Source organism: Tasmannia lanceolata, unplaced genomic scaffold, assembly GCF_043159265.1.
Source record: "Tasmannia lanceolata isolate RefF3 unplaced genomic scaffold, GAP_Taslan_0.1 ptg000015l, whole genome shotgun sequence".
Classification (NCBI taxonomy): Eukaryota; Viridiplantae; Streptophyta; class Magnoliopsida; order Canellales; family Winteraceae; genus Tasmannia; species Tasmannia lanceolata.
Window position 1 is genome coordinate 53,908,574 of NW_027518692.1, and position 27,200 is coordinate 53,935,773.

General features: G+C 36.6%; 1 protein-coding gene across 1 annotated transcript; it reads left to right on the top strand.

The window, feature by feature from the left end:
• Nucleotides 1-1,261: 1,261 nt before the first annotated feature.
• On the top strand, nt 1,262-26,247 carry LOC143892427 (TATA-box-binding protein). The gene is made up of 9 exons (XM_077397038.1): nt 1,262-1,896; nt 6,649-6,736; nt 6,894-6,965; nt 10,897-10,947; nt 11,163-11,207; nt 11,358-11,450; nt 11,588-11,689; nt 11,791-11,864; nt 25,895-26,247. Coding segments are annotated over exons 1-9 (603 nt in total). The 5' UTR covers nt 1,262-1,819; the 3' UTR covers nt 25,896-26,247.
• The last annotated feature ends 953 nt before the right edge of the window (nt 26,248-27,200 follow it).

A 27,200-nucleotide genomic window follows, 5' to 3' on the forward strand; every position in this document is an offset into this window, starting at 1 on the left:
GGTGCAAGTGATTTTACAGTTGATGGCGCTCCACGACGAACTCGGTTATGATTTAGCCTTCAGATCTATCCAAGCCTCACGCTTAAATCAATGGGATCACAAGCTGTTCTTAGTAGATCCGGGACCACTCAAATAAAACCCTAAACCCAATTTCTTGATGGAATGTTGCGGAATGGATTAGTTTACAACTTATACTAAAACTCTTACCTTTTAGGATTCTTAATGAGAGATCTTTATTAAGCCAAAACCCAAATATTTAGAAGACTTCTAAGACTTCCGTAATAATAGGCAAAGTCCATGTGGACCACCATAAAAGAGACATGTTTCCAACAGGCAACAGCTCGCTCTGTGGTTGGCCAAAATGTGTTTGTAGAGAGAGAGAGCTGAAAAATCTTAGTTTATTATTTCTTTTACCTCATCGGTAGGAAACTCACTTTGACAGTTATGGATTGAAACTCACTTTCTTGTCTTGAAGCTAGATTATTTTATTTTAGTGAAATGTAATTAGAGAGTTATGGATTGGATAAGAACTCTGACCTTATTATTAAAATATCGAGTTTAATAATGTAATGTAGGCATCATCCAGAATAATTCTACTATGAGGTTTGAAATGCAAATTGAAACCTTGCATGCTTTTGTAACTGAGCCCAATAGTATGAGATTGTTGGGCTTGTGCTGGCAAATTAGAGGATTAAATCAAGTAGATTCATTAAAATGGTGGAGGCATTCCATTACATCTCTAGCACTGAGAATATCCTCAAAGTAGAAAATGCATAAGAAACTTAGTGACCATCTTGTCTTCGGTAACATGCTTAGATATTCAACAAATATCAAGAGGAAAGTTCAAGTACAATCGGTGACTTCTAATAAAAGTCAGGGTTATGGTTGAAAATGTGAGAAAGTCGAGGGGTTGTATCTATATTTTTCCCTTGTTATTAACCTTCTACTCTTAGAAATGTGCCTGTTTAATGGACGGTCTCGATCATACTTCAGCATGGTTGGATCAAGGCCAATAGCTATCAACTCTCGTAATTGTTGTTAAACGTCTTAGAAACGTGCCTGTTTAATGGACGGTCTCGATCATACAGGTCTCAATCATAACCCGGCATAGGTGCCACCTATCTTTCCCTGTTATATTTGATAAAATCAACGGCCCCGATTCCACATTCGCTTATTTTGCCACGTGTACGGTACACAGTCTGAAAACCAAGTCGCGCGCAAGTTCCCTTAGAACATTATATAATGCCCTAGCCTACAAAGGATCTAAACCCTCTTCGCTCTCTGTCTCCTCTCTTCTTTCTTATATTTTCTTCTTCTCTCCACGAGTTTCAATTCCCAGAAAAGAATCCCTAACCCTTTTGCGATTCTTCACAAATTCAAGCACGGATCTGGGCGGAAACCCTTTTTTTTTTTTTTCCCGGCTCGTTCTTTGATCTTCATATTCCCAATCTATCTGCTCTGGATTTCTTTTCTCCCCCTCTAGAAAAAATCCTCGAATTCTATCCATAAATTCGAATTTTTTAGTCCGCTCGATTAACCCCCTAGGGTTTCATCTTTTCCCAACATTTCTCTATTTAGGGTTTCGATTTTGATCCTTCCTGTTACTTTCCCACCTGATCGCTTTTATCTCGAACGAATTTAGATCTCAAAGCTGTATTTTCTTTTATTCGCATTCTTTCTTTCTTTGTTCTGGAAACCCTAAAATTGAGATAAACTGCTTTGATCAAATTAGAAGAGGAGAGAGGAAGAAGAAACCCTAAAATTGAGATAAACTGCTTTGATCTCGAGTGGGTTTTTTTTTTGGTTGAAGGGTAGGGACATGGCTGATCAGGTATTGGAAGGGAACCAACCAGTCGATCTTTCAAAGCATCCGTCTGGCATTGTTCCCACCCTCCAGTGAGTCTTCTTTTCCTCTTCCTCTTCCTCTTCCTCTTCTTCTTTTTTTGTTTTTGTTTTTTTGAGAGGTAGATAGCTCGTTTCTTTTAAAGATTTAGGGATGTGGGTTTTAATATCAATTCTTGTAAAGCTATTGATCTTGATTTATTGAAGAATATGGGGGGTTTGGCAATGTAATGCAATGTGAAGATTCTTGATGTTGTTGAAAAAGCTGAATGATGGTATTTTATTTGCACATATGGCAGTATGATCTGCTAGTTTTGAACTGGAATGTTTAGGCATTGTGTCTACTTTTGTGTTCTATCGCTTAAAGTACTAAAAAAAAGATTAGAAAGAAAAAGAAAAATCATAAAAATTTAGGAAAACATTAGTCCGCCGATTTCTTTCATGACACGAATCAGAAGCTGGTTGTAATAGAAGTTTTGTCGCCACAACAAAAATCAGAAATTCATCCACTACACGGCACCTAACAAGTATCGTAGTTTATCCATTGAAGTGAGTTCACAAACCAAACGTAAGCATGCAAATATAATTATTTAAAGTACAGCTCCAATTTTTTGAAATGTCCAAAAAAATGAACTCACAAATTCACAGGCATACTCATCTTCTTCATCTCCATCTCGAACACCTTAGACCTCATCATTAGTCCATAGGCTCTTCTTTTGCCTCTGGTGCAATAGTAGCAATTGGTTGCTCAGTGTATTGCCTTTCAAGCTCATTCTATTTGGGAAGAGCAGGTTCCTCACCTATCCATGCTCGCATGGTATGCATGTTCTCTAGGATGATGGGGTCCATTGTTGATGACTGTCTCTTGCCTATGACATATTACAACGTAGTACTAATCCTAGCCATTCAAAAAGTGTGCATGTAAAATTGTGGAAGAGTAGAAGATAAAATTATTACCCTGTATAGATTTTTTTTTTTCATTTAATTATAAATGGGGAACAATGCTATGGGAAGCCTTAATATGGGAAGAACATGAGAAGCCTGATTTGGACTCACCAACATGAGATTGGTAGGATTCATGCCCTTCATTTAGCAGGCCTTGAAATGGAATGACACGACAAGAAAGTTGTGCTGATCAAATGATCCCATCTTTCCAATTAATATCATGAAAATGGACAGTCGAGAATAAATGACCAGCTGTCCACATTTAAGTTCTATGCTCACATGGTAATGCTGTTCTGTAAAAGTGATTTTCACATTATAAAATCAATTAGTTAGACCATTGGATAAAGTATTCCGGTCATGCCAATATCATGTTGGTGTTTACAAATCAAGCTACTTGTAGTATGAGCATCTCATAATTACCATTTTCAATGTAAATTACACCCTTCTGGAACCTTGAAATTGTAGTGAACAAATACTAGATCGTGCAAAATTTGGTCCTATAGTCTAGTCCTTTTCATGGAGTGCGTGTGCTTGGAAAGGCATTGAATTGGGATCATCATGCAATCACAAAGTTTTGATGCCCAAGGTAACCATTCACATTTTTTTTTTGAATGGCAAAAAGAATATCTGTAATCATTCAAAAATTAGTATCACTAAATTTAGTGTTGTGTTTGCTGAATTTCAAATAATTTGAATAATTGATAAATTTGTTCATTTCAATATCAAATCACTGAAAAAACAAATAATAACAAAAACTACTGTACTTGATCTAAGATTGGCACTTCTGCGAGCAACTATAGGCAAACTGAAGTTACCTGTTGTACCTTAATATTTTTGAACTAATTATTTGATTTTATCTTGTATTTTGTTTGGGGGTGACTAAGAGTGCCGGCCTCTTGGATTGCGAAGCTAGTGGCTATGCTTTACACCTTCTCCTGCTTAACTTTCAGGAGGCATGTACGCAGATTTCTTATGATCCAACTTTGCTTGTCTCACCTCCTTAGCTTCCTCGTAGCCTCATATAAATAGTCTATAGAAGGCTTATCTTGGTCACCTACAAGACGAACCTGCTGTGGTTATAAATGAACTTAGTTAACACATTTGCGCTCTCTCTCTCTCTCTCTCTCTCTCTCTCTCTCTCTCTCCTATTATGGGGAAGGTGTCTTTGACTCCAGTAAATCTATTTAGTGTCTTGCACAAGGGGCCCTCATATTATAGATTTTTTTATAATCTTGGGGTTCAGTATGAGTTATTGGTACTTCTGTTTTCTTTTACCTATTTATGAGAATGCTTTGTACTCGTCTTTCTGGTTGTTGGGTCATTTTAGCTGTTGGCGATTGAACCCACATGCATGTTATTTTTGTTCTTGTCTATAATTGTGGCAGTTACTGAAATAAGGGAAAATTGTACCTCATCAGAAAGTAAAGTGTCTTAACACTGAAATTTCTGGGCTTGTGTGAAATATTGCTTTTTTTTTTAAACTGAAAATTGAAATTTTTTTTCAAGAGTAAATGAGAGGCCCCAAACCGAGATGGACGAGGCTACAAAGAAAGGGAAAATAAGTAAAAAAGGAATACAACAGCCCTTAGGGCCGCATAAAATCATAGATTTCCAATGCATTACTACCAACCCCATCACGGGTGAGTCTATCTGCATCGCCATTAGCTGATCTTTTCACATGCTGAAACCTAACATGGAAATCCGCTATTCTCTCCTAGATCTCATCTACCAACTCCGCGAATCTCCAAGGATGTGACTTCCTGCCATTCATATTTTCCCATGCTGAAACCTAACATGGAAATCCGCTATTCTCTCCTGGTCTCATCTATCAACCCCGCGTATCTCCAAGGATGTGAATTCCCGCTGTTCATCCACCTGATCACATTTAGTGAGTCCCCCTCAAGGCCTCAACAATCAGGTTGCTTTGAACACTAACATATAAGATTCTGATTCCTTGTAAAACCACTCTTAATTCGGCTTCATTGGAGTCTGTCACTCCAATAGTCTCAGAAAAAGCCCACCTGGTCAAAGCCACGGGTTACCTAAACTCGAGTCAGTAAAATTGAGTTTCAAGACACCATGAGCAGGAGAGTACCAATGAGGAGAAGCTACATCCTTATCACTGCTAGCACAATTCTCACGTCGGAATCTCCATAAATCGGAGCTGGGAACAAATCTGAAACAAGGCAAAGTCTTGACCTAAGATAACATGTGAAATATCGTGAAACCAATATCAATTTGGCCAACAAAATCACCGTGGTAGCATAATTCTTCTGATTCTCTCCATTTGTTATCACAGGATTTTTGCATATTGGATCCCGTGCCCTTTTTTTTTCCTTTTATGGAAACGTAAAGTGTTTGTTTCATATATTTAATCTCAAAATTGTTCGAGCATACTAAGTTGCTAACACAATTTATGTTTCACTATGACTTGAACCAATTGTTTATTGGATAACGAAGTCAAGCTTACCTCTTGGGCTAAAAATTTCAGCTGATATTTATGGCGTGTTCGGCAATGCTTCTCATTCTCGCCCAATTAAACGGGCGAGAAAGGGATCAATGAGAATCATTGGAAGCGACTATTAGTCGCTCCAAAGAATCCTAGAGTTAACCTAAAAAGAAGGGAAAAAAATAGAAACGGGCTTAATGGGCCATTTAGCCGAACAAGATTTTTTGAGATACCTTTTGCGTTTCTCATTCTCCAAGCCTAAAAAGGGGGAGAATGCGGTAAATAAATGGTTGCCGTAGACAACCTTGGACACCATAGTATGAATTGTAAAATAATGTAATTTAAATCACAGGTTTATTTGACATTTTAGTTAGATTATCTAATTCTATAGTACTGTTACTTGTGCCTCATTGGATTAAATTCAGTATTGCTCATTTGTTTTCATAATTTGGTAGGGTAAGATTTTTTTATTGGAACAAGTGAGAAATATATCCACTGCATCCTAGGCTTTATGTGTCTTACCCATATCAGACAGAAGTATATTGAATCCTTGGCATACATATGCATTCTAGTCAGGGGCGAAGCCAGGAATATGCTTAAGGGGCGGCAAAAAATGATTGTTATACCATGTTGGGGACCACCATTTTGCACTTTATGTTTTGATAGGTAGGGCCCACCATCTCCCCCTAACCCATGCTTAAGGTGGAGCCCACAATTTACACCTCATATTTTGATGTAGTGCAATATTAAGACCTCATGTTTTGATGGGTAGGGCCCACTATTTACACCTCATGTTCTGTGTAAATCATCATCTCCATAGGATGATCCTGACCCTCTGATCGGACGGGTGATTCCATTATAGATCGGAGGGTTAGGATCATGCTATGGAGATGATTTTCCCTGTGCATCCTATTTATGTGCTGGGACCAACAAATGAATAATCTGGATCGTCCTATGAAGTGGGCCAGTAATTTTTGAAAAATAATTTACTTGCACGTGACATGTAAAATCTCATTATATCAGCTTTTTAGTGTGTGTGATAGAGAGATGGCTCGTTAGGATATTACTGATCCCGATGATGTTATGTGGTAGTTAGAGAGCATGCTTTGTTATTTGTGTTGGTCCACACAGTAAGTGATTTATATCTTTTGGTGTAAAGCATAATTACGAAACCCTTTGATCCTTGATGTTTATTAGTTTGACGCTTCACACTTGGATATTTAAGATATAGCAGATGTAGATTTACTGTTTTAATGAAGAATGAACACAACCTAATTGGCACGAGCCAGATAACAGATATCTGAATGTTACTTGTCTTGGTGTAATTTGTTTGAGATTCTCGTTTAGAATTGTAGGAGACATCTGAATTTATTCTTAATCCGTATCCAATGTTGTATTTGTTGAATACCTAGGAACATTGTTTCAACGGTCAATTTAGATTGTAAGTTGGATCTTAAGGCGATAGCTCTGCAAGCCCGTAATGCAGAGTACAATCCCAAGGTATGGAACATAGTTTCTGTATATTTTTTCTTCTATTATGAGAAGCTTACCAAATTTCAATCTACCATCGCACCCAATCCCCGATCATATTTTCATTGTGTTGCTATCATGCATTTTGATGCTTTAATTTTTCTTTTCCACATGGCTTGTGTTACAGCGTTTTGCTGCTGTGATTATGAGGATAAGGGAACCCAAAACCACAGCTTTGATATTTGCATCTGGGAAAATGGTGAGCTGTTAGTACCTTGATGTTTATTGTCTAACTTCTAGATAATTTTTCTGTGTTTTTTGCTTTTGAAATCTTTGTAAAGCACTGCTTTTTCTACATCTTGTCTACTTCTGTTATTTACACTGTCTTATCAAAAACGCAAAGAGGATCCAGATGGGCCCAAGTCTGCCCACCGACAAGTGATGGGGTCAGCCTAATATGATGTGACGCCTCCCTTGTATTGTTCTGGGTCCTATGATACACGGATGCTTCTGAATCGACAAAATACTTGCGCCGGACACGTGTCCTAGGTCCTATGTCAGATTCCAATAGTTTTGGTTTCACTGTGACACTTCTGGATCTCTTTAATCTCCCCCCCCCCTAAGTACTACAGCATATTTACAATCATCACATGCTGTGAGTTTTTTTTTTTTTTTTTTTGAGTGGTCACATGTTTTGAGTATTATCATCTTTTAGTAATTTTTTTATTTGAAAGTAAAGCATTACATATACCTGCCAAAATTCCTATCATATAACTGTATGATCATGTAAAAGAATCAAATTTAGTTGAATCTAAGAATCCTTTTTTTTTTAATGTTAGCTGGATCCGACCCGATGCCTACCCCAACTAGTTTGGGACAAAGGCTTTGTTGAGTTGAGTTGAGTTAGCTGGATCCGACGACACTCGTATCTGTATCCATGCAACATAGCCTAGGTCCTATCAATTGCACCTATTGGAGGGGGATCATCACCCCTTTTGCCATTCACAAAAAAAAAAAAAAAAAAAAAAAGAAGAAGCTCATCACCCTTGTGCTGGATCATTCTTACCGCCTCTTCTGTTTTTCAAATTCGGTTGCCACTGTCTTTTCCTTGTCTAGATTTTCTTCTTGTATAACTTCTCTTTTTCACTTGGTCGCTAGTAAAAGAGTATTTTATTGGACAGGTGAATTATATTAAATTTAAAAACATGATTTAAAAAGCATGTGTTAGCTTGTGGAGATTAGCATATGGGCCTAAGATTGAAATTTTCTCTGGATGTAAAAGAACTGAATCGGCGGAATACTTGCGTTGGACACGTGTCCTAGGTCCTATATCAGGTTCCAATACTTTTGGATTCACTGCGACACTTTTAGAACTCTTTAATCTTTTTTTTTTCCAAGTACTACAGCATATTTACAATCATCACATTTTTTGCGTTTTTTTGAATGGTTACATGTTTTGAGTTTTATATCTTCTAGTAAGCTTTTTCTGTATGGAAGTAAAGCATTACATATACTTGCCTAAATTCCCAACATATAGCTGTATTATCATGTAAAAGAATCAAAATTAGTTGAATCTAAGAATCCCTTTTTTATGTTAGCTGAATCCGACACTAGATCCCTGTGTCGGATTCCGACACTCGTATCCGTACACATGCATGCAACATAGCCTAGGTCCTATCACTTGTACCTATTGGAGGGGGATTCATCACCGTTTTTTCATTCACAAAAAAAATAAAAATAAAAAATCATCACCCTTGTGTCGATCCAAGGATCAGCATAGCTGTAATTCTTACCGCCTCTTCTGTTTTTTCAAATTCGATTGCCACTATCTTTTCCTTGTCTAGATTTTCTTCTCGAACTCGTTTTCACTTGATCACTAGTAAAAAGAGTATTTTATTTGATATGTGAATTATATTAAATTTAAAAACATGATTTATAAAGCATGTGCTATCTTGTGGAGATTAGCATATGGGCCTGAGATTGAAATTTTCTTTGGATGTAAAGAACTGCATTTTTTTTCAGATCGATCAAAAGAATTCATTTTTTGGTGGCATTTCTCTCTGCATGCCCCCGGATTCTTGTTAGGATAATCCTGTTTTGTAGACGCACCGCTTCGTCATCTGCTTCCCCCTTCTTAAGGTTGCTCATCTAGACCGGATGAAAGCTCGTCTCATAGATGCCCATTGCCCAAACTCCCATAGTCGAATGTTCCTCTCGAGCAATCTCGGCTCAGGGAAGGAGATTCGATGGAGAACTGTCAAGTAGAGAAGTGCCAAGCTAGTCCTGACGGAAAGGATTATGAACACCGCTTTGTCATCTGCTTCCCCCTACCCAAGGGTGCTCATCTAGACCGGATGAAAGCTCGTCTCATAGATGCCCAAACTCCCTAGTCGAATATTCCTCTCGAGCCATCTCGGTTCAGGGAAGGAGATTTGGTGGAGAACTGTCAAGTAGAGAAGTGCCAAGCTAGTCCTGGCAGAACGGATTATGAACACTTCGTCATCTGCTTCCCGCTACCCAAGGGTGCTCATCTAGACCGGATGAAAGCTCGTCTCATAGATGTCCAAACTCCCATAGTCGAATATTCCTCTCGAGCCATCTTGGTTCAGGGAAGGAGATTCAGATTCGGTGAAGAACTGTCAAGTAGAGAAGTGTCAATCTAGTCCTGGCGGAATGGATTATGAATAGTTAGGTATTCAATGTGTTTTGCTTCAGGTAGTAGGGTTTTCAGCCTCTATCGGCTATCCGTGCGAGAGAAGGAGATATGTGTGCGCCCGCGCGTGTGGGGCGTGGGTGGGGGGGGGGCGGGGGGGGGGCATCAATCGCTTAGATAGTAACGGCAATGGCTTTTGGGAATTCTGGATCAGTTGAATTTTTGTCTGGGAGTCAGCTCAACGTGGACAATTGGCTTTTACTTTACTATTGAATGCATGCATTGGGACCATTATTTTGCCATTCAAATTTGATCCCTCAACTCATATATGCCCCACTTCTATAGAGTTGGTAGCTATATTATCTTGACATTTTGAATATGGGAGTCATCCATTTTATGTACTTGTAGTGCAGATGAAAAGAATGACATGCTTTATTTTTTTCTCTATGATTTTAGCTGTACACAATTTTATTCTTCTATCATTATAGTTTTGCCATTTAAATTTGATCCCTTGACTCATTTATACCCCACTTCTATAGAGTTGGTAGCTATATTATGTGGACATTTTAAATATGGGAGTCACACCCACTTTATACACTTGTAGTGCACATGAAAAGAATGACATGCTTCATTTATTTCTCTATGATTTCAGCTGTACACAATTTTATACTTCAATCATTATAGTTTAGTCTAGTGCTGGGTCCGTCTACACTTGGTGGTGTTTAGATTTATCTCTGTTGAGCCTATGATTGGAAAATTGGAAAATGACCCTTATTCTCCCCTTATCTGATTATGTGGCCTTCATGCAGTTCCTTTATGTATGGGTTCCCTTAAACTAAATACAGTTCCTCGATATATGGGTTCCCTTTCCCTTAAACTAATTTTTCCACTAGAGGTAATGCCTATATGACGTCTTCTTTGGTCCTATTGGAAGAGGACTTACAATCATAGGAGTGGTTCATATTAAAATATTCCATATTTTAGTCAGGGGTACTTTTGTCTCTCTCTCTCTCTCTCTCTCTCTCTCTCTCTCTCTCTCTCTCTCTCTCCATCATGGATACAAATTTAATATGATATCATCCCCAAACCTCTCATGCAATCTTCCGTGCGTTCTTTCTTTCTGTTTTTTCCCTCATCCTTTTCCTTGAAACCAAGGTTCTCTCATCCTTTTCCTTGAAACCAAAGTTTTAAATTTTGGTTTCAGTGTCAATTCAGGGCACCACTGAAATTGAAATATTTCGGTTTCGGTGGAAATTTCGGCCGAAATGATGTAAAATTAGGTTAAAAATAGTATTGAAATTATAACTAGCATTACCTTATCATCATCACTGGCATCATAATCATTTCCATGCTTTGATTATCTCAGATCTTTTCTTTTATTTCTATATGCGATGCTCAATACATTTACCATATTTGTAAGTAATGGTCTCAAAGTCTAAAGACTCAAAACCGTAGGACCACTCAGATAAAATGTCAACCTTAAACTCTGAGGCACTTTGGCATCCGAACTTATGGCCTATGTGCTGTTGATTTTCAGGTATGCACTGGTGCAAAAAGTGAGCAACAATCAAAATTGGCAGCGAGGAAGGTATGATGACTGCTGAAATTCATCATGGATACTCAGGATTTTATCACATTAAGTTGACTATGAGAAACTATACAATTCCCAACTGGACTGGTGGCTTGGCATCATACATATCAATTATTTGATACTATTGCCATTAAAAAAAAAAAATTATTTGATACTGTCACAGAAAAAAAATTCTTGAAAGATCTTCAACTATGACGTTTTTTGTTTTTCAGTATGCCCGCATTATCCAGAAGCTTGGATTTCCTGCTAAATTCAAGGTATTTCTATGACTCTATATAAGATTTGTAGGGTTTTTTCCACTGTTCTCACTGCTGGTTAGTGTTAGTGTATCATGTTAAATTTTCATTTATTAAACTCTACTTTTTTTTTCTTTCTTTTTGTTAATATGTTGTTAGCATGATCCATAGGACTTCAAGATTCAGAACATTGTTGGGTCTTGTGATGTCAAATTTCCAATCAGACTGGAAGGCCTTGCATATTCTCACGGTGCTTTCTCCAGTGTAAGTTATACTTAAATCACTATCATTTGCATTTTGTTTTGTTCCTACTATTATGAGCTGTATTAGTATCTTTTTCTGGGCTTTCCGAGTGGGCTTTCTTATTTTGAGCGCAGCTGCATGTTGGTTGTTTCTAATAGTATGAACCCGAACTATTCCCTGGTCTGATCTATCGGATGAAACAACCGAAAATTGTACTCCTCATTTTTGTCTCAGGCAAGATTGTGTTGACAGGGGCTAAGGTAACACATTCATTCCCCTTAAGCTTTTTTATTCTTCATTCATCTCCATCCGTAGCAATATTCTTGAGGGTTGATTGGTTTAATTTCAAATCCTCCTCTAGGTGAGAGAAGAGACATACACAGCCTTCGAGAACATCTACCCAGTCCTTACAGAGTTCAGGAAAAGCCAGCAATGGTATGTAATTCTATTTTAATGTAAACTGACCTGTTATTCTTATTTATGTTTATAATGATAAAATGTGCACCACTTCCTAAAAATTTGTAGTACTAAAAACTTGTATACTTGACTCAACTTGATTATTTATTGGGTTGATTTGACTTGGGGTCTCTGAAACTGCCATACAAGAGACTTGAAAATTGAAAAAGTATTTAAGTAGACTAGTTGATTCATATTGTCTCCAGCTCATCCAAGGAGCAACTTGCTTGTATTAGAAAACTGAAAATAAGATAGGGTTTAGTTATGGAAAGTTATTTTTGAATTTTTGAATTGTAGGTAAGTTATTTTGAAGCCGCATGGGAAGTTTATATAGTGTAGGCCTTAGAGCCAAAAGAGTTTTTTTGAAGTAAAATTATTGGGAGCTTGCTGTCCTCTAGCCTATGGCTCTAAATGTTGGTCAAAACCGATACGAAATGGAATTTTGACAATTTCAGTCGACACATGGGAATTTTGACAACTTGGTCGAAACATTACTACTTTTGTATGTAAATCACACAACTTCCGTCAACATGTTGAATTTTTTACCAAACTGGAGAGAGAAGCTTGGGCTTTCACTGTTTTGCCTGGTACGTTCTCTCAACTCAACTCAACTCAACTAAGCCTTTGTCCCAAACTAGTTGGGGTCGGCTAATGAATCCTTTAGAAAATATTCATGAAGAAGGTGATAGAATCTACCCGCCTCAAATTGACCATGTCTAATCCTGACACTAGTTGGGTTTATCTACACGGATCATTTTCTTCCATTCTCTCCTATCCAAGGTCATGTTCTCTGTTATGTTTCTAGCCATCAAGTCTTTCCTCAATGTTTCTACCCAAGTTGTTTTCGGTCTGCCTCCACCTCTTTTTACTCCATCAACTTGGCATGAGTCACTTCTTCTCACCAGAGCATCCAGAGGCCTACGTTGGATATGCCCAAACCATCTTAAGTGGTGCTCTCTCATCTTCTCCTCAATTGGTGCCACCCCCACCTTTTTACGGATGTCTTCATTTTTAATTATATCTAACCTTGTGTGGCCGCACATCCATCTAAGCATTCGCATCTCTGCTACACTCATCTTATGCACATGTTGCTTCTTGGTGGCCCGACATTCTAAGTCGTAGATCATGGCTGGCCTCACAGCTGTCGCACAGAACTCCTGAAGCATGCTTCCACTTCAACCAACTAGCTCTTATTCTGTGGTTAACATCCTCTTCAGTCTCTCCTTCCTTATGTAGGATTGAACCAAGATAGCGAAAGATATCCCTCTAAGGTACCTCCTGTCCAGTCATATTTACTAAATCCTTGCCCCGCCCCCTGCTTGGTAAGTTCTCATTTTACATTTTTTTGTTGTTTCTTCAATTCTAGTGCAAATGCATCAAGAAATTGTTGATGTGTTGTATTTGCAAGGTTTTAAATTTCGGTTTCGGTTTCGATTTCAGTTGGCACGAAAATGGAAACATTTCGGTTTTGGTGGAAATTTCGTAAAATTACGGAAACGTATGGAAACATATGCAAATGATGAAATTTTAAGATGAAGATTTGAGAAATGCTAGAATAAGCATAAATACATACTTAGAAATGTCTGGAATAGTAAATTCATTAAAAAACTACATGTAATGGAGTACAAGAAAGTGCAATGACCAGTCTACCCTCTAATGACCCCAACTCTATGTCAATACCACATAGAGTTATGAAGTATTACTGGTCCCATGCCGATCTGACATCCCATGCATAAGATACGGTTACTTTGTTGTGCAGTTCAATGATGCTTGTTCAATGATGGTGCCTACAAAATATCATTCTCTACATTAATGAAATGAAATGAAATGAAATGAAAATCATAACATGTTAATATTATTTTGTTGTTCCAATCATTTCGGTCAAATTTTAGTAATATCGATCGATTTTCGGGAATATCGGTTGAATTTGGGAATTTCAGTTGAAATTTTGGGGAAATAATGACGTGGAAAGAAATCATGCAGATTTCGTTTCGGTGGCGATGGAAATGTAAATATTTCCGTCGTTTCAGGGGAATTTCGTGGAAATTCAAAACCACGTGTATTTGGACATGGATTACTACATGACTTTATTTTTCACTGATTTATGATTTTAAAAATTGGGTTAAACTATATTTTCGAATAAAAATTAATCATATATGCGTACTAGCTTCTAATTTTATTATATGTGAGTTCTTGTCTGATCGACTGATTGATAAAAAAAAAAGATAGAGTTAGTTTTTTTTTTTTTTTCATTTCAAAAATTAATTATCTTATTTATTTTTTACAAAATTCAAAAATTATTTATTTAACTTATTTTTTTTAAAAATTTTAAAATGGAAAATCTATAATTTTCAATTTTTTTTAATCATTATGTATATTAGCTTCTTATCTTTTTTATGTGAGTTATTCTTGCTCGATCGACCAATTAACGAAGTTTGATTTTTTATTTTCATGTAAAAAATTAATTACTTTGTTTTTGTTAGAAAATTCTTTAATTTTCTATCATTATTATGTACTCGTTCATTGTATTGTCTTTTCTTTATGAAATTAATGAATGAAGTAGTTGTTTTCTTGCATTTTCTATTTATTTCAAACATATGTACATTTGATTGTATACATTTTCAGTTTTGAATAGACCTTACTTTTCCATATATGTGCGAAAATGCTTGACATCTGGTGTTTGGTCATCTTAAATCATTATGATTGGTTGCCTTGCTTATATGTAATAGTTTGTAAGTGTGTATCTGGGCTTATTATAGGAACTCTTAAAATTTCATTTTAAAATTTTATCATTAGCCTGTACTTCTGTGATTTTACACTATTTCCACCGAAATCTATGATTGAAACCGACATGTTTCTATTTCTATGGCGACGGACATGAATACTGAAATCAACATTTAAAACCTTGCTCGTCATGTGGGATTCCTGGTGTGCTGATCTAGGTGTGGATGACTAGAGCCCCCAAAGGTGGATTCGTTTGAAAACTCTACCCTTTGTCCTCTTATTATCTGTTGTGTTTTAATTGTTTTTTATACTACCATAGATGTCAATACCGAATCATTTCATCCAAACTGAATGACACATCTCATATCGGTAAGGAAATTGGTACAATTCACCATACCGAAACATCTCGATTGGAATTTCATTTCGATTCGCTTGTTTCAGATGAAACATTCACACAGTTTCGTCCCAAACTGTAAATTCTATTTTTATTTTTTATTTTTTGAAAAATTACAGCAATGCTCCCATATCAACTATTTTTTTTAATGATTTTTCAACCTTTTTGTTCATATTTTTTTGTCCGTTTTGACTGTTTAATAGCCGTTTGAGAAATTACAGCAATGCACCTTTTTGCCTGTGCAAACAGTAAAAGCCTATAAAACCCTATCCAATCCCTCAAATCCTTGTACTAGTGTCTCTATTCAATCAATTGATACTCTACTCTGTTCATTGCCAAAACAAGGAGGTTTTATTTCAAGCCACATTAGCGATAGGGGAGGGAGGTGTCAGCCTGTAACTGATTTATTAACAATCTTTTTGTGTTTTATCTCTACTCATTAGGTTCATTAATGTATTGAAATAAAATTGATGTTTTAAGCGATAAAATGTGTCTTTTTGTTAAATTTAGTTGGTATAATGGTTTCTTATATTGTCTAACAAATTTATTTTTTTGAGTTTTGAATTTTTAACTATTAAAAAGGAAAATTTCTCTGTAACATTTTTTTCAGAAACAAAACACTGAAATGGCCTAAACACCGAAGCGTCTCGTCCCACGGACCAAAATGAAACTCCGGACAAAACAGTATTGAGAACCACGAGTGCTACAAATATCTCTCCAATATTAATACTATTTGATGTTCCTCCTTCTCTTTAATCTCTTTCTTCATTTTTATCATCCCTTTCATCCAAGGTTTTAAATTTCCTTCCCGAATGACCGTACCGGGGAATTCTACCGTACTCCATGCAGCTATGGTTGTTGATCTGTAGAGCCTACCCAAAGTAAAGAGATAGTTGGCTCCTTTGGCCACTTTCCGAGAGCAGACCAGAGCACCATTACTTTAACTCATCCCATGCGGTTTCGTTCATCAGCGAAACCGAAATGTTTTGGTTTCGGTACGAAATTTTGGCTGAAATCTTGTAAATTCACGGAAACATTTTGGTACGAAATCACAGCCGAAATCCAATCAAGATTCTTCACCACTGGTTTCTCTTTTTTATTTTTTATCCTTTTTTGAGAAATATCATAAAGGAATTTCGTGCTTCTCTTTTCTGGGAGTGGAGTTGATTTTTGTCAGGGTTTCTCTCGAAATGTCTTTATTTTTCTATTTGAAAAGTTGCATGTTTCGCATATTTCGACTGAAACATGAAAAAATCCTGAAATTTTGGACGAAATCTTTTACATATCCAAATCAAAATGGATTTCGTTTTGGTAGCAGCCGAAATCGAAATGTTTGGGCTAAAGAAAATGTTTCTGACTGAAAGTTAAAACCATGCTTTCGTCCATATTCAAATTCAATTCCTTCGGGTTTTAATCTGTTATAGTTCTTGAATCTGTCTGAGGTTTTCAGGACTTGATTCCAATATGCTGCGAGATTAGAGCCTTGGTTTCAAACACCATGTCTACAAGAATGAGGGAATTTACAAGTGGAATGTTGACAGTTCTACCAAGGAATAAACTTCTTGTCCAAATTTTGGAAAAGTTGGATCTCCACAATGAGACACTACAAGCTTTAGAGGAGGGCAAAAGAAATAGAACTCCATAATCAAATCTAAATCTGGCATCTAATGAATAAGGAATATCAAATCAACAAGTTGGAGGTGATGATGAAGATCTGTGACATCAGGCTTCAGTTCCTTGCACAAAATCAAGAACTCTTGTGACCACTATCCACCCCCTAGAGGATCAATGGCAGGATATGATCTGCACTATGATAAATGGAGGAGTGAACCACTTGATTATATCACCAAATGGTTGGATTAGATGTTACTGATTTCAATGGGAAGTTTGATGCATCTTATATTATTGATTGGCATGATTTTTAAGAATACTTCAATTGATATGATATACCTATAGACAGCGACGGAGCTGGGGGGGGGGGGGGGGGAGGTGCGCTCAATTGCCCCCTCTGAAAAATCTGAGAAAATTTTCTAGATGTTTGAAAATGCCCTTTGCCCCTCTAACTTTCAATTGTTTTAGAAGGGGGCAAAGGTCATTTTCGGAAGTTTTTGGAACTAACATATGCACGACTACTTTATCTCATTTTTTTTTATAAACATTTTGTCAGTAGCCCTTTGCCCAAGAAGAAACCCTTGCTATCCGGTCAAAATTGAAACTATGCTACTAGTGGGTTTTACGATCTTTAAAAACACCTATGTTTTTTTTATAACAGAACCAATGTAAATAAAAGGTTTATTATTGGTGTGCTGATTTTGATAACAGCACTCCACTTTTGCTAAATTCAACACTCAATTTTTTATAGTGACATCTTGTCAGCATTTTTTTGATCACTTACCCATATTTTATGTTGTAGTTTTGCTTGAGAAGGTAATTTACTTCCAACCTAACATATATTTCATTTACTTTCTTGTTCAAATTTTGAAGAATCAATGTTTATGGTTAGTCAAGAGTGGCTCATCAAGCTAAAGGAGGAAAGATCATATCATATCTTTATCAACTCTGTGCTATAGCTCCTCCTTTCCTTGAATGTCATCATACAACTTTTGTATCTATTCGAGATGATTCTCGATTGTGTGGAACTATTCTTAAGGCTCCGTTTCTTTCGATGTAAAATGGACATCAAACAAATTTTATGCTCAATTTTAGCGTAAAAATGGGTGTAAAATTTGTTTTTGCACCCATTTTATGTCGAAAGTAACGGAGTATAGGTGAAAAATGAGCTTGAAAACTAAAAATATTTGCAATCTTCTACATGGAAATTGTAAATGAGCTGCACAAATTTTATGAGTTGTTTGCCCCCCCTGGGGAAAATCCCTGGCTCCACCCCTGCCTATAGAAAGGTTAGATATATCTATAGAAAGGTTCAATTTTGCTAAGGCGAAGTTAGTAGCCCGTGCAATGACTTGGTGGGGAGTACAAGAAGTGAAGCAACATCGTATGGGACAACCTCCTATATATTGTGGGATGAGATGTAAGTCATGAAACAACTCCTAAAGAGGACTAGTTCCCACCAGTCGATTTACATGAAAAGCTTTATGATCATATGGTGACTTTCCATCATGAAACTAAGTTTGATGAGTTCTTGATGACATGCGGCGCAGAAGATTGGAAATCAAAAGGGAGATGAACTTCATGCAGATCTACGACTTAAAAGATGCATTTAAGACGACCTTTTGAAGGTATAGGAGAACCTGAGCCAACTGTTTAGGAGGCTTGCACGTCAAGCTGGGGAGATTGGATACTAAAATGCCGAACAATGCTATACGGGCCTTTAGGCCAACCACCCCTAGACCTACACATAAAACTGATTATAAGAATAAGGCAAGACATCCAGTCATCCAGGCAAGGCAACACCAACCATAGTACTTTTCAGTGCAATTAATGTAAGGAATGGGGGCATAAATCTAATAGCCTTCAAGGTTTTAAATTTCAGTTTCAATTTCGGTTTTGGTCACCACGGAAACAGAAATATTTTGGTTTCGGCTGGAAATTTTGGCGGAAATCCTATAAAAAATGTATGCAATTGATAGGATTTACAGATGAAACGTCAGGAAATGCTAGAATAAGCACAAATAGGCACTTATAAACTATCACACTAGCAAGATAACCATCCATAATGGTTTAAAAACATTTAACACCTAGTGACAGGTACATTTTGTGTAATTCACATACCTAGTGACAGGTACATTTAATGTGTACCTGTCATGCATGTCTGATAATTTAGTACATACCAAATTTCACATGTAATCCACATAAATATTTATACATAATGCATGAGCCACATTTTGTACGCAAATCATGTAAATATAATTATGTTATACAGTAATACATTCTACCATTACACTTACGATTTTGGTTTCTGTATTTCGGTCATTTTGGTTTCAGTTTTGGTTTTTGTGGGGATGGAAACAGAAACATTTCGGTCGTTTTGATGGTAATTTAAAACCATGGTTGGCTCATGCATAGCCTGGACATCGTTGTCGAAGAAGACGGTGATGATTCAGTTGATCAAATGGAGGGCTGCCATTGAAGATTATGAGTGTGATGATGAAGGAACTCATGAATTTGGTAAAATGCGGGCGATGCTACTGGGTATGATGAGTGTGATGATGAAGGAACTCATGTGGTAAAATGCATTCTTGCTATTATCAAAATTGAGGAAGAAGGTGTGCAAGGGGATCGTTGATTATGGAAGCAACTCTAATGTGGTATATGAGGCCTTTGTTGAGAAGGTACAGCTGCTAACGGACTAGCATTCACGACCTTACAGAATGACATTAAGTAAAGATGTTGTATGACTGGATCAGTGGTGCTTGTTGCCTCTTGAGATTGGCTCATATAAGGACTCAATTTGGTGTGATGCCATCCCAATGATGATCACACATGTTCTTTTGGGCAGCCGTGGCTATATGATTGCGATGCCACTCTTCGTGGTAAGAGCAGTGTTTCAAAATGCGGATGTAGGCCAGAACGCTGCCAAAGCATATCATAGTTGACTCGGCACGACGCGGTCATAACACTGGAGAGTCAAAGGAGTGTTGATTGACTTTGCAAGGCAAAACACTGACGTGGACAAAAATGTGGCCAACTTAAAAGAGAGTCGACTTGGGAGAGTCCATGATGATGCATGGGAATTTTGAAACTCAGGGGAGTCCATGTGACTTCATGTTCAATAGAAAAAAGATTAATCTTAATCCATTGCATGTTGGAGTTGAAAAGGCCAAGAAGAATGTGAGTTTGAAGAAAGTTGAATTGAAGAAACTTTCGAACATGCTCACCTTCAAGTAGTTTGAATTTGAATTCAGTGAACATGGTTTTGTACTCGTACTAGTGACACTAGAGGTAGAAGACACTACAATTGAAGAGAAGCCCACTCTTCCTCGTTAGGTGCAAGTTATCCTCTCAATATTTAAGGACTTGGTGTCGGATGAGTTCCAAATGAGCTTTATACAACACGGTATTGATCTTACAACATACTATTGATCTTGTGTATGGATCTGTCCTAACTTGCCGGCCTACCGTATGAATATAACTGAACATGTAGAGTTGAAGAGGCAAGCAGAAGACTTATTGTATAAGAGTTTCATCTGAGAGTCTAAGTGCATGCACAATGCCAGATCACCCCGCCAAATAAGGATGGATCATGGAGGCTGTGTATTGACAATCAAGCTATTAATATGATCACAATCAATTACTAGTTTCCTACTCCTCACGATGATCGAGCTATTAATATAATCACAATTAATTACTAGTTTCTTATCCCTCACCATGTTGACTTTTTGGGTATGTTTTCGAGATCTACTATCTTCTCTAAAGATGGCTATGAAGAGTGGGTTTTTGGGTATGCTTTCGAGATCTACTATCTTCTCTAAAGATGGCTATGAAGAGTGGGTATCCTAAAATTAGAATTTGACTTGGTGACGAGTGGAAGACAACATTTGTAGCGAAGGATGGACTGAGTGGTTGGTTATGCTGTTCGACCTTACCAATGCCCTGAATGCATTCTTGTGCGTGATAATGTCGGTGTGTTTTTATATTTTATTGGCCGATTTCTTTTTGTTCATTTCAATGATATTCGTGTATACATCTAAGACAAGGAGGAACACTTGAGCTATATTTTTCAACTGACGAGTCTTAAGACGAGAATCTGTAAAACAATTTGAGGAAGTGCCCATTCACGAGATAACATAATCATCCTTGGATTTATGGTCGCTTCACGTGGCATTGAATCAAATCCCGATAAAATAAAGGCTACCCTAGATTGGCATCTTTCTATAGAAGGTTCTTTCACAACTTCAATACTGTTATGGCTCCAATTGCAACGTATATGAAGAAAGCACAATTTGAATGGACTAAATTAGCTGCTAAAGCCTCTCTAGACATCAAGAAGCAGATGACTGTCTATGTCACAAATGTCGTTCTCGGGAATTTCTCGGCAAGGGAAAATCTCGCGATATATTAATTTTTATTAAAGTTTTTGGGTTTATATCAGGAAACAAACGATAAAAATAAAATTATTTAAAAAATATATAAAAATATTAATTTTAAGAAAAAAATATAAAATAAAAATATCGGGATATTTTATGATAAAAACGAAAATATTGCTATATTTTTAAATCTCGGGATTAGTTCGGGATTTTGTCGTTTTATCAAAATCTCGCAATAAAAACACTATATTTTGAAAATATCGGAGATATTTGTGACATAGATGACCGTAACACCTGTGATGCAATTGCTCGATTCAACTAGGTATTTGAAGTCGCTTGTGAAGCTTCATATGTGGGCATAAGAGGCATTTTAAGTCAAGATGGACATCAAGTGGCCTTCTACAATGAGTCTAAATGAAGCCAAGCGGCAATACTCTACATACAACCTAGTGTCTTACACAGTCGTACAGGTTCTTAGACATTGGTGACATTATTTGTTTAGTAAAGAGTTTGTTCTCTACTTAGACCATGAGGTATTAATGCATCTCAATTCGCAAAAGAAAGTGGGAAACTCATCATTCCACATGAACTAGTTATCTCTTGCAGTTCCCAATTGTATTGAAGCACAAAGTAGTAGAGAACAAGGTTGCATATGCATTGAATGGACAAACTTACATTTTGGATACTATGGAAATTAAAGCTATTGGGTTTTGATTAGATCAAGCAGGAGTATGCACGTGATCGTGGCTTTGGAGTCACATACACAGCGTTGGAGTCATATACACAGATCTCACAACACGGCCTCAAGCATTCTATCAATGATGGGTATCTTTTGTTATAGGTACATGTGCATGTTCTGCTTTGATTCAAGATCACAATATAAGGGTATTGCATGGAGGTCTTAGTGGACAATTAAGTCATGATAAAACCATTGTTATGATTGAAGATTGTTTCTTTTGGCAAGTATGAAAGAGAGTTGTTGCTCAAAATATTAAGCAGTGTCGCACTCATAGTTGCCGGAAACTCCTTAGGCGGGTGGGAAACCCGTTTCTCCTAAAATGCGTTTCTCGAGGTTGGAAAACTCGTTTCCCCTAAAATGAGGGAAACACGTTTCAGAAACGTTTCCAAAATAATACAAAATTGGAGAAATAGTTCTGAAACACATGGGAAACATATGGAAAACTTATGTAAATAATGTGTAAACGTGTAATAAACGTATGCAACACTCGTAGAAAACGCATATGAAATGTGTAGGAAACATGTGTGGAACTTATGAAAATTATTTTGGAAAAAACACATCATTTCCTAAGACGTTTCTCGTATGATTTTCTATTGTTTCTCGTTTCCCCTGTATTTTTTTCATGCGTTTCCCGTTTCCCGTTTCGTTTCACAAAGTTATATACTTCTTGGCCATCTTTGTTGTGGTGGATAATTTTCGAAGATGGCACAATTCATCAGGTGCACTAAAATTTTTGATGCTATGCATATTGCCAAGCTATTTTTTAAGGAGATTGTTCGTCTACATGGCTTCCTATGACTGTTGTTTCCGATAGAGATGTTAAAAATTCATTAATTCTTTTTGAAAATCTTTGTGGAGGATGATGAGTACCGAGCTTCAATATTTCAGTGCCTTTCTTCCACAGACCGATGTACAGATGTTGGAGCTTGGGAAATCTATTGTGATGCCTAGTTGAAAAGAGTATGTGACTAATTGGGATCAGATTCTAGCCCTTGTTGAATTTGCCCGCAACAATTCTGTCAATCCTACGACAAGCCATAATCCATTTGGAGTTGTGTTAGGAATTCAGCCAAGGCGACCTACTAACTTGGTTTTGTAACATCTAGATGTCAAGGCTACTGATTGTACGCCAGTATTTACCATATTAAGAAAATTCATGAAGGTGTTAGATGAACTATTGCTATCAGTAATGATTCTTACACGGTTACAATTGCTATCAGTAATGAATCTTACACAGTACATGCTGATACACTGACATTTCGTGGAGCTTACGAAAGGAGATATGGTGATTGTGCGCAAGAAAGATTTTCTAAAGGGAAATATCAAAAGCTACAATCAAGGAGTTCAAGTCCTTATAAAATCCCTAAGGAGATTAGCCCTAATTCTTACTTCCTAAATCTACCTAAGGATATGGGCATTGATGTCTTGAATGTTAGAGGTATTGACTATTTATCATGAGCATTAGTGACAACGAACAAATCATTGATTGCCTATTGTGCCTAAGATATCATAAGTATTGAAGATGTGCGAGATTATCAAAATCATTTATACAAGGTGTGATGGACATCACAATTCACAAGTTGGAAGTACAACCAGATAGTTCGTGGAGCACAGTGGTGGATTTCCAACTGTCTCATTCTCTATCTCTATGAACAATACACGTCCATCCATTCGCTGGAGACAAATGCTTTGAGGTTGGGGACTAATGATGGGGACCACCAATTGAAGAAGAATAGATGATGTGGCCTATCCATCAATTAGGCGTCATTTATTGCTTCTTTTAGTTTGTAGCTGTATGCTTGTCATTTTGCTTCTTTTAGTTTGTATCAATTGGGGAATTTATTTTGAATCTTAATGTCATTTGTACATCTACCTATTTGTTTTATTTTGAATCTTAATTGGGGAATTCATTTCTTCTTCTTTTTGTTACTTCTCTTCCTTTTGCTTTGTCCATTCTTGCTTATATCCCCAGAAACAAGATTTGACGTTTTCTCATATTTTCCAAAATAAAAAATTTCCAAGAGTTCATTTTTTTTCAAATATGAAGCTTTGTGATTTTTACTTGTATGGTTGTTACATTGCCAAGGTGGTGATAACATCTTTCCAGTCTCATTGCCTAATGAGGTTCATCATCTTCACCATCTCTCTCTCATAAATATTGGAGTTGTTGACGTCCCCAAGGGGTCAAATTCTTATCAATCATCATTTGAAAAAGCACCCTCACCAATTTTTCCAAAACACCGTCTCATTAATTTCCATGGCTGAATAATTGTGTATATCCCTTGTTATGAAATCCGTTTCGTTTCGTCAATTTTGTTCCGGACCGAAATCCGGAATGTAAACAGCATATTTTAAGTTTCATCCCATTTCATCTGTTTCAGACGAAATCCTGACGAAACGGGATGAAATGACCCGTTTTGTCCGAAATACTCCGTTTTTTGTTGTTTTTCTTCTACACTTATGGTCTCTTCTTGATTCTCTCTTCTTCCCTCTTCTTAGTATTTACATGTAAACCCTTCATTTGAATTGATTAAAAATAGTTTCAAGACCCAATTCTAAAAGGATTAAAAGTCAACATTCCTGTTCTAGTATTTAATTCGAGAAAATCGGACTGGGTCAAAATCTTAACTTCCGAAAGATGGGGTATTTTTTCAATTTTAAAAATTCATAACGTCTATCTTGTTCAATCATTATTAAATCCCAAAAGTCGAGTAAAAAAATCTCATAATTTGGTCTCTAATTTTTTTTTTCATATAGTCTGGTACCGGTCAACACAGGTATTTCAGCTGGTAGTGATTTTCCTTGTTGTTATGTTTCTTATATATTTTTTTAACAATTTCTTCTTTTATTTTTGTGTTTTTTTAATATTTTCAAATATTAAAAAAAATTTAGGTCGTCATAGCACACTGAAACGAAACGATCCAAATGCAAAGTGCATGCACAACCAATAATTCAGTGAAGATGATTCAAGAGGAGGGTCAATTCCATAAATAGGCTCAACGGTGTCCGAAACATGTTACTGATGACAATAGTGGTTCATACATGGCTCTATATGTCACAAACATGGGCAAAATTTGCTGGAATTTCATTATTTGTTGTTTCTTTGGTATGATTTTTAATTTCTATTAAAAATCAGTTTTCCTTTTCCATTTATTTTCTATCTACAGTGTTCTTACAACTAAACACCCATCTTTCCTTCCAATTTCATCCATTTGACACATCAGATCCCTGCACCTTCTCCGTCAAGTAAAGCAACTGAACGGAGCCTTATGGATTCAATGTTTTCGTATTGTTGTATTGTTGTATTTTCTATGATGATGTTTTTATGGGAACTGTGTCAAATGATGGAATATCAAAATATGGTACTAATGCAAATTCAACCCCCCCCCCCGTTTTTCTTGTAGGAGAAAAATAATATTTGGTTTTCATTATACCACATGCGTGCCCATTTATAAACATTTGTTCTGATATAACTTCATTCTCCCTACCCAAATTGACGTTAATCCCCTAGTTCTGGCTCCCAAAAGGGACTCTTTTCTGAGTTTCAAATTTTGCAACCTTATCTAAACCTCTCCCCACTCTACGGGAGTACTTAAGATTAGGTTAGAAAACCTGTGCAATCGTTAATAAGCTGTCCATGTCTTGGTCATTTGGTTGAACGATTAGGCTTTGTTAAAATGGTGTAATTTTAGCACTATGCACAATCCTTGGATATGCCTAGCTAGAACATTTTCTTAAATTTTTAAGGGTAAAGTTTGACATGTTATTCCATTTGTGTAAAAATAATACAATCAATGGATTATGACTTCCCATTCCATAACTAAGATCCATCCAACAAGCAACGAAGAACACAAAATTGAATTGATGGATTCTGGTTCTTCCATTTCTTTGTTCTGAAATATTCATTCATTTTTTTTTCGCTCTCTTCTATATTGTTAATTTATATGTTTAATATCATTCAATCCACAGTCCAATATGGATTATGCAATAATATTTTTTAGAGGTATCCAAAGAAGCCCTTGATTTCTGAGTTTATGTACTAAGCATGGTGTACTTGAAACTGCCTCTCAGTTCCTACAGAGTACTGAAAGGGGTTGCATAGCACTATCTAGCTTTCAAATATGTGCTGCTAAATTTGACTCATCACCGCCATTTCTGTGAGCAGATGTGAGTTGGAGAGCAGAATGTTGGGGTGGCTTTTCGATGCTAGCGGCAAATTGGAGCCATGAATGATGATTGCCAAAGCTTGTATATATATATATATATATGAGTGAAGAAGCCTTAACAGTTTGAGAGGTGGTGAATAAGGCTTTTTGGTGGGTTTTCCCCTTTTTATTCTTCTCTGCAATTTGAAATTAATGCATTGCAAGTGAGGGTAATGAAAAGGAATTTGTATTTGTATGAGAGGCCTATGTAGCTACAAACCAACTTTGTGAGGACTTTCTTTTGAATTTCTGTAATAAAAAGGATTGCTTCAATTTGTGCAGACTATTTGATAAAAATAAATGGTCTTTTAAATTCTGTCTCTAACCGTCCATTTGGGTGTGTGTCTATCAATTTTTTGAGGTTTATCTTTGGATTTCTAGAGAAAATTTGATATAGTCTCTACACATCCTTCCAATAAGGTGCTGTAAAATGAGTAGAAATGAAGTTTAAATGGAGTAGGGAATGCAATTTTGGGAACAATCCTATAAATTTCAGATCTCCTCATGATCAAGTAGATGACAACAGAGACCAACCTCCGTATTTATAGCAAAACATCTGTTAAGTGTTCTTCTCACAACACAACTCTAATAATTTTGATTGATTTTATCTAGATTAATGTAATTTACTACTAATCAGAATGTGGTTAACTTAGGGCTACACTAAAACATCGATTTTACACTAGGATACTATGATGCGCTTATATCCCTAATGATCACTTAAGTAACTGGGTGAATCCAATAATATCATATATTCTCATTCTTCAATCTTGATTGTTAATCTAAGATCAATGGTTTCCTACGTACTCTCATACATTCTCCCACTTGGGCAAAAATTAATCAAAAGATTAACTTTAGCACGTATCTAGATTGATAATATTTTATGGCATTGGTCATCAAAGCATGAGCTATGAGGTGTAAAATTGTGGGCCCCACCCTATGACCTATGCGGCTATGCATGGTTCAAGTTGAGTTGGTGGGACCCATCCTATCAAGACAATATCAAATTCGTGTCACGGGTATTTTTTAACTAAAGCAGAGTTGAAGACTTCTTTTGCAAAAATCCCTATAATAAATTGTAACGACCCGATTTCCGACGAGTCGATACGAGCAAAAGAAAGCAAAAATCATGTAACTATTTTTTTTTTTTTTATACAAGCATCAACCACGATAGAATCTTATTACAACTGAAAGATGTCTTATCATAACAAAGTATTGATAGACATGGTAAATGACGCAAGGCGTCAAAATGTAAAAACTCAGGAACAA

What these genes read in the sequence shown, in the direction of transcription:
- LOC143892427 (XM_077397038.1), top strand. Translation starts at nt 1,820, where the DNA reads ATGGCTGATCAGGTATTGGAAGGGAACCAACCAGTCGATCTTTCAAAG. An exon ending in GGCATTGTTCCCACCCTCCA is followed by an intron (nt 1,897 to 6,648) that starts GTGAGTCTTCTT and finishes TTGAATACCTAG; the next exon opens with GAACATTGTTTCAACGGTCA. An exon ending in TATTTGCATCTGGGAAAATG is followed by an intron (nt 6,966 to 10,896) that starts GTGAGCTGTTAG and finishes GTTGATTTTCAG; the next exon opens with GTATGCACTGGTGCAAAAAG.